Genomic DNA, 14,561 nt, shown 5'->3' with positions numbered 1-14,561 from the left:
TCAGTTTTGGGTGTGGTATATATGTATGTGGCCTGTTTGTAGCTGATATTATATATTTGGATCTTAGAAAGGCTTTTGATACTGTTGCACATGGAAGACTGCTGCACAAATTGGAGCATGTGGCATTGGAGGCAAACTGCTGCTACGTGAGGGGGAGAAGACAGAGTGGTAATCAATGAACACTGCTCATCGTGGACAAATGTTATTAGTGGAGTCCCTCAGGTTTCAGTGTTGGGTCCATTATTGTTTTCTGTATTTATAAATGATATTGATTATGGTATATTCAGCTTAAGGTCCAAGTTTGCAGATGATACAAAGGTTGGCAGGGTTGTTAAGGACACTACTGACGCTATGCTGCTGCAACAGGTGGCAAATCAAGTTTAACATTGACAAATGTAAAGTACTACATATGGGAAACAGCAACCACGTATCAACTCTGTGGTACTACACTGACAGTGGTAGAGAATGAAAATGACCTGGGGGTAATTGTGCAGGCAGATATGGAGTTCTCTGAGCAGTGCAGACGGGCTGCAAAAGTAGCTCATGGTGTCTTGTCAATGATATACAGGAATTTTTCTAGCAGGGATAAGGAGGTGATTATTCCCTTGTATAAGGCAATAGTCAGGCCACACCTTGAGTACTGTATACAGGTCTGGAGGCCTCGTTTCAAGATGGATGTAGAGCTGCTGGAACGAGTACAGAGAAGGGCAACAAGATTAGTGAATGGAATAAAGGGTTGCTCTTATGAAGAAAGGCTTAAGTTTTGCAAATTACAGTGTCTGGAGACCAGGCACCGGCGAGGTGATCTGATAGAGTTGTATAAAGCCTTGAATGGTTTGAGCATGCTCAATGCTGATGGGATTCTTCCTCTTGCTCAGAATAATCACCTGAGAGGGCATGAATTCAAATTGAGGAAAGACAGATGTAGGATAGATGTGCGGAAGTTTGCCTTTAGCCAGCGGGTAGTTGGTTGGTGGAACAGACTTCCATCCCTTGTTGTGGAAGTTGATAGCCTAAATAAATTCAAGGCTCAGCTGGACAGGTATTTCGAACGAACGGAGGGGTGAAATGGAAGTGGTTTTTTTTTTTTGGCTGATGCTGCATAAGCTTGCTTTCTTGCATCATATGCTTCTATTAATGCTAGCTCCAGGACCTGGGTCCATCTCCACAAATTGTCTCTGTGTTGACTACACAATCTGTGTAAACAGGGCTTGAAATGTGAGCAGCCAACACCTGAGCAATTGCTGCCCGATGCCTGTCTCAAGGCACATGGAGCCGGACATTATCTACTATCTGTGTGCCTCAGTAGTACACTAAAATTCCGCATCCACTAGAGGTAGTGCAATACCAGTGGATGCCAGCAATCCCATACTCAGGATGCCCAGTCCTGAGTACCAGCAGAAGGAAAAAGAAAAAAAAAAAAAAAAAAACAATAAAATAAAATAAAAATATATATTAATAATAAATAAATAAAATAATAATAATTAAAAAAAAAACCACCAGTGGTTCACATCTCTGAACAACCTCAGAGATCAAAAGAATTCAAGTCCAGGATGACTGGTAGGTGACACAGGGAACAGCTCAGCAAGAGCTTGTTGAATTATCCAGTGTGGTGAAGCATCTGCATTCTTCTGCTGAAGACGTCGTTGGTGAAAATTTGAAGGGCTTGAAAGTTAGTCTCATTTTCAATTAAGGCTTTAAGATTGACTTCTGAGATGTTCTAAACCTTATTTTTAAGTGTTGTCTGTTGTTCTTTGTAGTTGGGGGAGGACAATAGGATGTGGTTCCAGGATTCCTCTTCCCCACAGGAGCAATGAGGATTTGTCACCAGTCCAAATTGGAACAGTTTCGCTTTAAGAGCACCATGTCCTGTTAGGGTGTAGGACATGCTCATGGATGAGTAGAAACAATTACAATGTGGCTTATTCATGGCAAAGGTGACATCCAGGATAAAAAGTTTGGTGACCTCTCCAGTGGGTCTTTCATCCCATCTAACCTGCCAAAGGGAGTTTATTCCATAGGTTTATTTTTTTCTGTTTGATATTTGTAGCAGGATTACAGTCTATTCCAAGGAGTGAGGTTGATAGGCCTTTGTGTTTGTAGGTGAAGCCTCTATAAGCTATATATAGGTCCAGGGGAAGGGACCTGATAGAACCTGGGGTGCATTAGTTGTTGTTCTTGGTACTCTGTGTGTCGCAAGCAGCATGGTACTTTGCATGGAAAGGAGTGTGGCCCGGATTTTACTGTCAGTGACCCCCTATGGAACCAGACCCCCAGCAGCATAGGAGGCAATTGGCAAGAACACAGCTTTATAGTAGAGAGACAGGGTTCTTTTGGCAAGTCCCCAGTCCGAACGGGAGATCCTGATGACAGCTACAGTGAAGGCTTTGGTTTTGTGTGCTAAACCATTCTCATGTGGTTTGAAACTGATCCTGTCGTCCAATATTATGGTGTGGTGTTTAGTTTGTGTCACATATGGAATTTGCTTCCCGTGAATAAGCACTTTAGGGGGTCTGCAGTAATCCAACCTGTTTTTGAAGATCATTAGCTTTGTTTTTGTGTTTGATATTTTTAATTTATTTGTGAGGGTCCAGCTTACCAGGTCATCCAGGACAATCTTTGCTCGGTCCTGAAGGGTTTTCCTGGATCTTTCTGCAATGCAAATAACCAAGTCGTCTGCATAGGTGAAATTGACACAGTCGTCAAAGCTTCTGGTGAGCCACTGGTCAAGTACGGAGTTCCTAGCACTGACCCCTGTGGGCAAACTCTGTTTATAAATTTTGAATATGACAGGTGTCGGGCAGTGACCTAAATTGATCTGTTACTGAAGTAGGATCTTATAACTTTGTAAAGATATTGATTGCAGTTTGCCAGTCTAAGGGACCTGAGGGAACTCTCCCACCAAAGGGTATCTATCGTATAGCACTATGGACAAAACATGGGTGCACCACTTTGGCCCTGAAGCAAAAGAACGATTGAAACAGTGAAAACACTCCTCCCCCACCACCAACTTAAGAGTTTGAGCGCAGAATTTGGTTGGGAAAGTCATGGCATCCATCTTCAGGGATGCAGGAGTGTTCATGGTAGACTTCCTAAAACAAGGTGTCACTATAAATGCCAAGTATTATTCTAGCCTACTGAGCCATTTCTACAATAAACTGAAGCCCAAGAAGCATGGGAAACTGGCCATAGGAGCCATCTTGCACCAAGACAATGCACTGGCACAGCCAGTGTTTGAGATCTGTGGGTTTGAGCTATTACAGCATCCACCCTACTCATCAGATTTGGTTCAGACTGTTTTCTATTTCCAAATCTCAAAAAGGACTTGAAAGGACAGAAATCTGAAAGTGATTCATTACAAATTGTCAAAACTTATTTGGAAAGTGATTTCTTAGTGGTAAATATCCTGTTTTCACAAAAAGTAATTTTTAAAACATTCAATTCTTGGGGCACCACCTAGCATTTCACTTGGAGTGTCAAAAAAAAAAAAAAACTCAGGCTGGTATTGCCACATGCCTTCCTCTCCACTGAGAAAATAAAGTAATTTACAAAGTTATTAAAAATATGAATGATATAATAAAAAAAATTTCCAAAAATTACTTACAGTACTACCAGGTATGTATAGTTCTTCAGTAGATCTAAAGAATTTAGACTGCAGTTATTTAAATCCAACCTGGAAATAAAGATTTATAAAAATACCTCAGTAAAAAAAAAATAAATAATAATAATATACTTTATATGCCACCTAAACACAAAATAGCAATGTATCTTCATATAACAACTTATTTCTTAAATCATACACAGCAGGCCCTCATTATAATGGGGTTCGCTTTACGCTGATTCGCTATAACACTGTTCTTATATTATAACCCATATCTGACTATAATGCTATCACAAATCACTATAACATTCTTTTACAAATTGCATTTTTGGCATATTTAACGAAATCGTTTCATTTGATGCAGTCGATAGCTTGAAAATGAATAGCAAAACAGCATTAAAAGTTTACCATGCAAACTTGAAAATTTCACTGAGCGTGGGAAATTTTCTCGCACGCTAATTTAATTGCGGTACAGTGACTTGTTACGTAGTTCCGAGATCAACATTTTAAAATATGATCAAGTATATTGCTTGTAATATTTGCGTTATATGCATTTATCTGAAGTCTAGTCATCACTCAGTACAGCATTAGACATTGTGCGTAATGGACAGTTTACTAGAACATTGTATCATAATTAATGAAACCAACGCAGTTACATTTTCGAAGAGAATGGCAGATAAGAATGAAAAAGCAACATCTGGACACAGTACAAAGGCTACAAACGTAAGAAAAAGACTGAATTTGAAATTAAATTAGACGTCTTGAAGCGAATCGATTCCAATCAATGACAAGCGGATATGTGCCATAATTTAGGACTGGCAAGTTTAACTGTAAGAACAATTATAAAAAATAAAGAATTAATTTTAGCAGTGGGAAAGATAGCTGTTCCACTGCAAGCAACTAGGGCTAGGCCGGCTATTAGGAATGAAATGGAGAGACTAATTTTATTGAAGATAATATCCAATGCAAAATTCAGTTAAGTTAAATATTATAAAGAGAGAGAGAGAGAGAGAGATCAGCCTGTATGATGATCTGAAGAAAACTTGCCTAAAAAAAAAAAAAAAAAAAAAAGTGGAAGCATTTAAAACTACTAAGGACTGGTTGAATAGATTTAAAATTCAGGGAGAAGCTGTATGTGCAGATCAAGGAGCCGAAACTTTCAAAAAAGAACTTGTTAAAATTATTGAAGAGGGGTATTATGTGTTATACTTCTCAAGTTTTTAACATAGATGAAGCAGGACCTTTTTGGAAACGAATGCCTAAAAGAAGTTTCATACTGAAAGAAGAAAAAACATGCCAGGTTTCAAAACGGAGAAGGATCGGTTGACTTTATTGTTGGGTGGTAACGTGCTGCGGGGGATTTAAAATTAAAACCCCCTTTTACTTTACCAGAAGAGGGCCAAAGTACAGCAAAAAATCAACACGTTTTTCATGATTAAATTCATGATTTTAATTGGAATGTTAAGTTTAATTTTGATACGTAAGTAGTTACCACATAATTATATACGTATGTAATGCAGAATATTTTATATGTACAAATATTTGAATATTAAATATTTTGACTGACATTTGTGCATCTTTTCACTACCGTTTATTATTGATTAGGAAATATCCATGACACCAATGGCAACTCACAAATACATATGTTACCTTATGGGAATGCGGCGCTCGCTTAGTGCTGATTCACTTAGCGCTCTGTTTTTCCGGAACGAATTATCAGCGTTAAGTGGGGTCACCTGTAGTATCTTTTTTAAATAAAAGATTGATCCCTCAATATCATCAGCCTTGGTGAGTACCAATCAAGAATCAGCTTTTCAAGACAGACGATCTTTTAAATGAGTTATCTGAAAGATTTTCTTACATAAACCATCTAGTTAAATGAGTAAACGAAGAAACTGAAAAAAAAAAACAAAAAAAACTGAAGAAATAAAATATATATATATAAATAAGAAAAGACTTATTACGGACTTGATCTCCCACCCTTATTTATATAAACCCATAAGGGCAGGAGAAAGTCTTCTATAAACTTTAAAATGACTTCAATGACAGCACCATACAAAGGAGAGATCACTCATGTTGATAATATTAAGAAGTATTACATTCCTGATAACACAACTGTAACAACTGGTATTCCCTTGAATTCTCTGTTAAAACAATACTTCTAACTTATAGTAGGTACTTTTTGGGAATGGACAAAAATGTTGACATTGATTCAAAGAGGATGCTGAAGAATTTGATAATAATTCAACCTTTTCCTCGGATAGGGAAGTATCCAGTAGATTTAACAGAACAAAAATTATGAATTAATTTTTGTTCATATCCCATCCCAACAAATATGCACCAAGTGAAGAAAAAACATTTGATGTAAATGAACATGAAAATATCATAGCAGAAACATTGCACACTGAATTTAGACAAGATAGACCAAGTGGTAGTTTGGCACCTCCGTAGCCAGGTGGACAGGAGCAGCAGTGCACAGCACACGCTTCTTGATTAGACCGGGGGTTCGAGCCGTGACCACCAAATACGGAGGATGCAGAAAGGTCAGGGAATTACCACCGCATATCCTTGGAGCAATATGGCCTTAGTTGCTAATGCTTCTAAAAACCAAATAACAACAACAAGCAGTAGTTCAGAAGCCGATGTAAGTAGAGAAAGTCAAGTTAAAAAGAACTCCACATATGCAACATTGAAATCAAAAAGACAGTACCAAAGGAAATGATACATATTCCTACATTTTTCAGAAAAGCAGCCTCAATGTAATAAAAATTGCATGGGTTGCAAATACTAAAAAAAAAAAAAAAAAAAAAAATTAATAAAAATGTTAGAAATAAATTTCTAAATGTATATTCTGTTTTTTTAAATACAGAAGTACAGGCAGTTCCGCTTTACAAGTTTTTTTTTTCCCCAAGTATCAACAAAATCAAAAATATGAACATTAATTGCAAAAAATGAATGTTAAACATTCATAAATACTGCATTCCACACCACGTGCGTAGCTATACAATACAGCATACCCCGCTTTATATTAATCAGTTCCAGAGACACTACCGTTAAAATATCGTAATGTGAACCCAATAACACTGGTTTTTGGTAATTCATTTCAAGATCTTGGAAGTTGAAATTTTTGCTGTATAACTAACCTATTTATCTCTCTAAAATGTCATTTTTAAAGTCACAAGCATGACCTTAAGGTCATATAAAAGGTCGTGAGTGTGGTTTGTAAGTTGTATTAGTTACCAATTCATATCATAAAATGCACTACCCTTTCATCGTTATCATACGTTCCATTATAAGAATCAATTTTAAATGCCTTTGTGATATTTTTCTAAAGCACATTTCTGGAGGTCACGACCATAAAACAAAAACAATTTGCACTTTCCGGTTATTGGGCTTTTCTGTTACTGCTAGCAGTTACAAATGGGTAGTAAACTATCTTCTTGCATTTGCGAAAATACCAATAGCTAGAATTGTGTAGTTTTTTACTTTATTAGGGTGAAATGTGTTTCCCCTTTACTGAAATCTTCAATCATATAAAAAAACAAATAAATTTTCAGAATCTTCCCTTCAATCCTTTTTTTTTTTTAAGCTTCGTAAACTTGTTACTTCACACGAATCGTGTTAGTTGCAATTTGTGTGTGCCGTTAAAAAATGCTTATGCATGCAATCATGAAATTTATAATTAAAAGAGAAATTTATCTTGGAAACAAATGCCTCTTGAAACATTTCTGAAGACGACTCCTTGTGCAACAAACCAACGAGTGCCGAGCCCATAATGAGTGTGCATTTAGTTGATGATGATGAAGAATAAACATTCTTTAACATTTGTAAGTCGTAAATAATTTTTCTATTATTATAATTTGCTTGATTTTACAGGCTACATTTTCATTTCTTTCGATAAATCAATCATTGTTAAAACAAACTAATCAGCTAACTAATTTCATTGTTGAGAACATAACCCCTATTTTTAACTTTATGTCTATGGGAAATAAATTCCTCCTTTACGAGTTTGATTTAAGAGCGTGCGCTAGGAACAAATTAACTCGTAAAGCTGAAAACTACCTGTATATACATTTAAGAAAACAGAACTTCGAACTAAACTTAATACAGCAAGACCTGGAAAAATAAAATTCATCGTAACTGAATTTCATTTTTCAAAATTTTTGGTTGCTTATTGAGAGTATTTTTTTGTGATTACCACTGAACGTGTTTCAATTAATTAACTTTTAGTAAAAATAATTATAAATGGCTGTTTACAACAATTAATTTTGGCAACATTTTTTGTGGGTAATAATAAGGATGCACCGATTAACCAATACATAATCGGTAATTGGCTCCATGGCCAATTAATCAGTTTTCTGTTGCTTAATTGGTTTTATTAATCGGCCATTTCCTACTAAATTTAAGCCAGTTAATCACTACCAAGAGATTCATCAGATAACCTTGATAAACTGAAATGGATTAAGTAAACATTTTCTGAGTTTGGCTGCTGTTATAGCCAATTTATTTTTATTAATACAGAGAATACAATAGAAAAATGCAACTTAACAGGGTATTTTAATCAAATTTATCACCTTTAACACAGTACATAGGGAAAAAAATAAATAAAAGTAGTTTTACGCAAAGTCATTAAAATTGAATACTCAAATTGTAATGCAAAAACATCAGTTTCCCCATTTTCAGGATATAGCCTATTTCTTGCAGGTTCATACAAATTACCACCAGTATTAAACATTCTTTCACTTTCAACTGATGAAACTGGTGCACTAAAATATTTGAAAGCCAGTTTACCCAAAAGAAGTAGTTTGTCTGGCATGTTTTTCCAACACAGAAATGGGCTATTATTTCTAGGCAGTAATGGCAAATTTAAATACTGATTAAATTCTTCGAGTGCAACACTGAACAATGCTTGTTCTTTTTTTTGAAGATTGCTTCTCTTTTAAACTTACTCTGGGTGACATTTCTTCTGTTCCTTTGTTTCGAACACTATTTATCCTAGCAGAAGCTAATTCATCAAACATATTTGAAAAAGTTGTAGTAAAGCCTGGGGTATCTTGGTCTTCAGTAGATCTGGTTGAAGCATATCCTATTGAAATATCATCAAGAGAATCCCCTCTTACCTCCATTTGACCTTGCTCCAGAGCTTCTAAACCAATTCCTTTATTTTGTTTTTCATATCACTTCTTTGAAATTTCATCTTAAATCTAGGATCTATAAAAATATATAAGCACAAAGATTTATTTTGCAGAAAATATTTTCACAACTGATGATTTAAGCTCTTCATATAAGAATTCCACTCCTCATATAAGAAGTATTTAAAGAACTTATCTTGGAAGCTACCAGGCTTTACATACCAACTAAGAAATATTGTTCAAGGTTTAGGCCTAAATGGATGTCAGATGAACTAATGAGACATATGGCAGAAAAGAAAAATGCATGGGATACATAAATTAATGGGTGACATGGAAGCCTATGATAGATATAAGCTGGTCTGTAACCAGCTTATATCTATCAAAGGCAGATTATGAGAAATCCTTGGCAAAGGATGCAAAGAAAAACAGAAAAGAGTTCTTTACCTATGTAAACTCTAGAAGGAAAGGGATGAATCAGATTGGTCCACTGGATATTGTTGGTTCAACAGTTGAGGATCCTGCTCAGGTGGCTAACAAACTAAACGAGTATTTTGCATCTACATTCACACATGAGTTATTCAGGAAGGGGAATGCCAGAGGTGAAGTAAACTCTGGCAGTGAGCTAGATGATTTTGTAATAACTGAGAAGAAAGTGGAGGAGAAATTGTTCAGGATACATAAAAAAGGCACCCGGGGTTGATGGGATCTATCCAGTTATATTAAATGAGGCAGCAAAGGAAGCAAGCAAACCCTTAGCCATAATTATGAGAGCTTCTTTGGACTCAGGGGAGGTACCCATAGACTGGAGATGTGCAAATGTGACCCCCAATTCACAAAGGAGGATCAAAGGCTGACACAAGTAATTATAGACCTGTGAGTTTAACTTCTGTTCCAGGAAAATTAATGGAGACACTGGTTAAAGAAGCACCGCAGGATCATCTAGACAAGACTTCAGTTATAGCTCGGACACAGCATGGGAAACTGCAGTTAAGGGAAACTCTTGCCTGACCAATTTGATTGGATACAATTATGCAGTCACAAAAAGAACTAGATGCAGGGAATAACTTTGATATTATATATTTGGATCTTAGAAAGGCTTTTGTTACTCAATTTTTGAATCCTCAATGCTGAGGATTCTTCCTCTTGCTCAGATTACACACCTGGGGGGGGGACAAATTCAAATTAAAGAATGACTGTTGTAGAACAGATGTGCAGAAATTTGCCTTTAGCCAGCAGGTGGTTGATTACTGGAACAAACTGCCATCTGTTGTTGGAGAAGTTGATGGCTTAAATAAATTGAAGGAAGAACTGGACAAACTTTTGGATCGAATGGACGAAATGGGATTTTTTTTTTTTTTTTTTTTTTTGCTGATGCTGTATAAGCTTGCTTTCTTGTATTGTATGTCTCTACTAATGTTAATGCACTGAGTTATCCACAGCCATCACAAGTCTAATTTGTATTAGTAAGCACCTTGATCTACACTTGCTTTCATTGCAAGTGCCTATTGAGGGACTCTGGCAAAGGACTCTTCATCAGAGATATTTGCAATGAAGAGTCCCTATTGAGGGACTCTTCATTGCAAATGCCAGGGACTCTGATGAACTCTCACTCCTCAAGCCCCTGGTAGTGGTTGGGATTAGCTAAGTCGATATTTGAAACAAAAATGAATGGTAACAGACTTTTGTTTTTTTTCCATATTTATTTTCGGGCTAAAAGTCTATCAGGAAATAAGCTAACATGAAAGAAAACAGTAAACAGAAGGCTCATAGGTGAAAACTAATTGGTCCTACTATAGTGATGTATGCTGATTGGGTACAACAGTTTGGATGATTTCTACATAGCAACCAACGTCGATTTTTAAATTGCTTGGGGGGAGAGAATAGGTACACAAAAGAAATATTCAAAGACTTTATTCAGGTAAACATTATAGTATACATCTCAATCTATGACCTTTGCAAGTTGGATGTTAGAACTCAGTAAATAATCCAGTAATTTATCGTATCTTATGTTCTTTCAGTCTGTGTTGCTTCAATACAGTGGGAATAAATTAAATTATCATTTATAATTAATTTAACATAAAAGATAAAAGTTAATTGTGTAAAAGAAATTTAAAAGCACTAAATTATATTACTCAAGACTTCAGCATTTTAGATAAATATTCAATAGTCTAGAATATCCAATGATTCAGCACTGCCATGATCCTGTGAATGCCCAAGTATTTGGACTTCTGAGCATGATCACTGTACACTATTGTGATACAATTTATTTTATGGCACATTTTATTTTATTTATTAAATTAAATAAGAAAAGTAATAATTATTAAGTTACAATTCTTACCCAATTACAGTCTGAGCTGTTGAATTAAAACAACAGTGCCCCTCCATTTTTCCACCATAGCTTCTGCAAATTTCTTCCACTTCACCAGAAATTGCAGAACCATTGCAGGTCACTGGACAATCATCCACTTCCTGGATTTATATAAAGAGAAAAGAAATATCCATAAAATTCATGTTTCTCTTAGCAGTAATCAGGTGGGTGTTGTCATCCAGGTGATTACTCCCCCAGTGACTAAGATACCAGTCCAAAAAATAACGACAGGATATGACACTACACTACAGGGACTTACATTGCACCACACATGACTGGCTTTGTTTAATTTTGCTGCAGAACAGAAGATACAATGGCTATGGGACAGAACCCTGGATTCTATATACAATTTACACTTAGCATTGGCACATGATGCAAGAAAGCAAGCTTGTATAGCATCAGCCAAAAAAAAAAAAAAAAAAAACACCCTTGTTTCACCCATCCACTCGCTCCAAATGTTTGTCAAGTTCTGCCTTGAATCTGCAACTTCTACAACAACAGATGAAAGTTTGTTCCACCAATCAACAACCTGCTGGCTAAAGGCAACATTCCGCACATCTATCCTACAACAGTCTTTCCTCAATTTGAATTTATGCCCTCTCAGGCGATTATTGTGAGCAAGAGGTACAATCCCATCTGCACTGAGCATGCTCAAACCATTCAAGGCTTTATACACCCCAAATCAGATCACCTCGCAGGTGCCTAGTCTCCAGATACTGTAATTTGCAAAACTTAAGCCTTTCTTCGTAAGAGCAACCCTTTGTTCCATTCACTAATCTTGTTGCCCTTCTCTGTACTCGTTCCAACAGCTCTACATCCTTCTTAAAATGAGGCCTCCAGACCTGTATACAGTACTCAAGGTGTGGTCTGACCATTGCTTTATACAAGGGGATAATCACCTTATCCCTGCTAGAAACATTCCTGTATATCATTGACAAGACACCATGAGCTACTCTTGCAGACCATCTGCACTGCTCAGAAAACTTCATATCTGCCTGCACAATTACCCCCAGGTCCTTTTTTCATTCTCTACCACTGTCAGTGTAGTACAACAGACTTGATACGTTACTCTGGGATTACTGCTTCCCATATTTAGTACTTTGCATTTGTCAATGTTAAACTTCATTTGCCACCTCTCAGCCCATCTGCTCAACTATTCTAGATCCTGTTGCAGTAGCATACTGTCATTAGTGTCATTAACAACCCTACCAACCTTCATATCGTCTGCAAACTTGGACATTAAGCCTGATATACCATCATCAATTCATCATAATATCATTTGTAAATACAGAAAACAACAATGGACCAACACTGAACCCTGAGGAACCCTGAACCCACTAATAACATTAGTCCACTAAGAGCAGTGTTCATTGATTACCACTCTGTCTTCTCCCACTCAACCATCACTTAATCCATAGCAGCAATTTGCCTCCAATGCCACGCTGCTCCAATTTGTGCAGCTGTCTTCCATGAGCAACAGTATTAAAGGCTTTTCTAAGATAAGATAAGAGGGCGCCTCCGTAGCTAGGTGGGAAGGAGCAGCAGTGCGTAGCACACGCTTCTTGATTAGACCGGGGTTCGAGCCCATCACCACCAAATACGGAGGATGCGAAAAGATCAGGGAATGACCACCGCATATTCCCAGAGCAATATGGCCTTAGTTGCTAATGCTCCTAAAAACCAAATAACAAACAAGCTTTTCTAAGAACCAAATATATGATATCAAAGTTATTCTTTGCATCCAGTTCCTTTGTGACTACATCATAGTATCCAATCAAATTATTCAGACAAGACTTTCCCTTAACAAAACCATGCTATGTCCGAGATATGACTGAAGTCTTTTCTAGATGATCCTGCAATGCTTCTTTAACCAGGGCTTCCATTAATTTCCATGGAACAGAAGTTAAACTAATAGGTCTGTAATTACCTGTGTCTCCCTTTGATCCTCCTTTGTGGATTGGGGTCACATTTGCACATATCCAGTCCATGGGTACCTCCCCTGAGTCAAGGAAAACTCATAATTATGGCTAAGGGTTTGCTTACTTCCTTTGCCGCCTCCTTTAACATAACTGGATAGATTCCATCCACCCCAGGTGCCTTTCTTATGTATATCTTCAACAATTTCTCCTCCACTTGACTCTCAGTTATTACAAGATTATCTAGCTTACTGCCAAAGTTGAATACACCTCTGGCATTCCCCTCCCTGAATAACTCCTCATGTGTGAATGTCGATGCAAAATATTCATTTAGTTTGTTAGCTACCTGAGTAGGATCATCAACAGTTGAACCCTCGATATCAAGTGGACCAATCTGATTCAACTCCTTCCTTCTAGAGTTTACATAAGTAAAGAACGCTTTGCTATTTTTCTTTACATCCTTTGCCAAAGATTTCTCATAATCTGCCTTCGCCTGCCTAACCTACTTTGTAACTTGGTTACAGACCAGCTTATATCTATCATAGACTTCTGTGTCACATATTAATTTATATGTATCCCATGCATTTTTCTTCTCTGTCACATGTCTAATTAGTTCATCTGACATCGATTTAGGCCTAAATCTTGAACAATATTTCTTTGTTGTTATGAAAAGCCTAGTAGCTTCCAAGATTAATTCTTTGAATGCTTCCAATTTTGAATTTGCTGTTGGTAACATCATCAGTTGGTTCCATTGTATAGAATTTAAATACTTTCTCAGACTACAGCAGTCCTTGGTTTTCCAATAAATGTGCTAAGGCTGTTCATCAAAAGAACGTTGCATATTGTAATTGGCTTGTTTCTAATTCTTCAGTTTCATTTTCTGCCTACACGAAAGCTCGCAACAATTGTAAAGCAGTTATTAATCAGTCCAAACTAGAGTTTGAACAGGCTAAGAGTAGTAAACTTGCTTCTTGCCCTAATGATAGCCGAGCATTCTGGTCTCTTGCCAAAGCTATTGGCCGCAACTTTTCCCATCTCTGCTCCTGTGACCGTCCAAACCAGATGGTTCTGTTGTCACTTCAGCCAAGGATAAAGCTGACTTGCAAGCATCCCATTTTTCTTCCAACTCATGTATTAATGATCTTGGTAAAACACTTCCCACCATTCCCAATATGCTCCATTCAATGCGTCCTGTGGTATTCCGTCAAAAGGATGTCAGAAGGATTATGACCAATCTTGATGCTAAGAAAGCTCCAGGTCCCGATAGTATTTCTCCACTTATTCTCAAAACCTGTGCTCCTGAACTTACTCCTGTTCTATGTCGCCTTTTTTCATTTTCTTATTCCAAAGGTGTTTTTCCTTCTGCTTGGAAATTTTCTCATATCCAGCCAGTTCCCAAAAAGGGCAACAAATCCCTCCCATCCAATTAGTGTCCCATTATAATTACTTCTACTCTTTCTAAAGTAATGGAGAAATCAATTAACCGCCAACTCAAACTACCTAGAAACCTTCCGTCTGATCAACCATCGCCAGTATGGATTCCG

At 37.0% G+C, this 14,561-nt stretch overlaps 1 protein-coding gene across 1 annotated transcript in view; it reads right to left on the bottom strand.

Moving 5' to 3' along the window:
- The window catches only part of LOC150081108 (all-trans retinoic acid-induced differentiation factor-like), a 63,288-nt gene that overhangs the window by 29,915 nt on the left and 18,812 nt on the right, over nt 1–14,561 (bottom strand). Inside the window, exons 2-3 of the mRNA XM_090381323.1 lie at nt 11,072–11,202; nt 3,605–3,673 (exon numbers count right to left, since the gene is read on the bottom strand). Coding sequence (XP_090237449.1) covers nt 3,605–3,673; nt 11,072–11,202 — 200 coding nt within the window. The remainder of the gene's footprint in view (nt 1–3,604; nt 3,674–11,071; nt 11,203–14,561) is intronic.

Source organism: Mastigoproctus giganteus, chromosome 9 (genome assembly GCF_048544385.1).
Source record: "Mastigoproctus giganteus isolate SK-2022 chromosome 9, ASM4854438v1, whole genome shotgun sequence".
Lineage (NCBI taxonomy): Eukaryota > Metazoa > Arthropoda > Arachnida > Uropygi > Thelyphonidae > Mastigoproctus > Mastigoproctus giganteus.
This window is presented reverse-complemented; position numbering and strand designations above follow the sequence as displayed.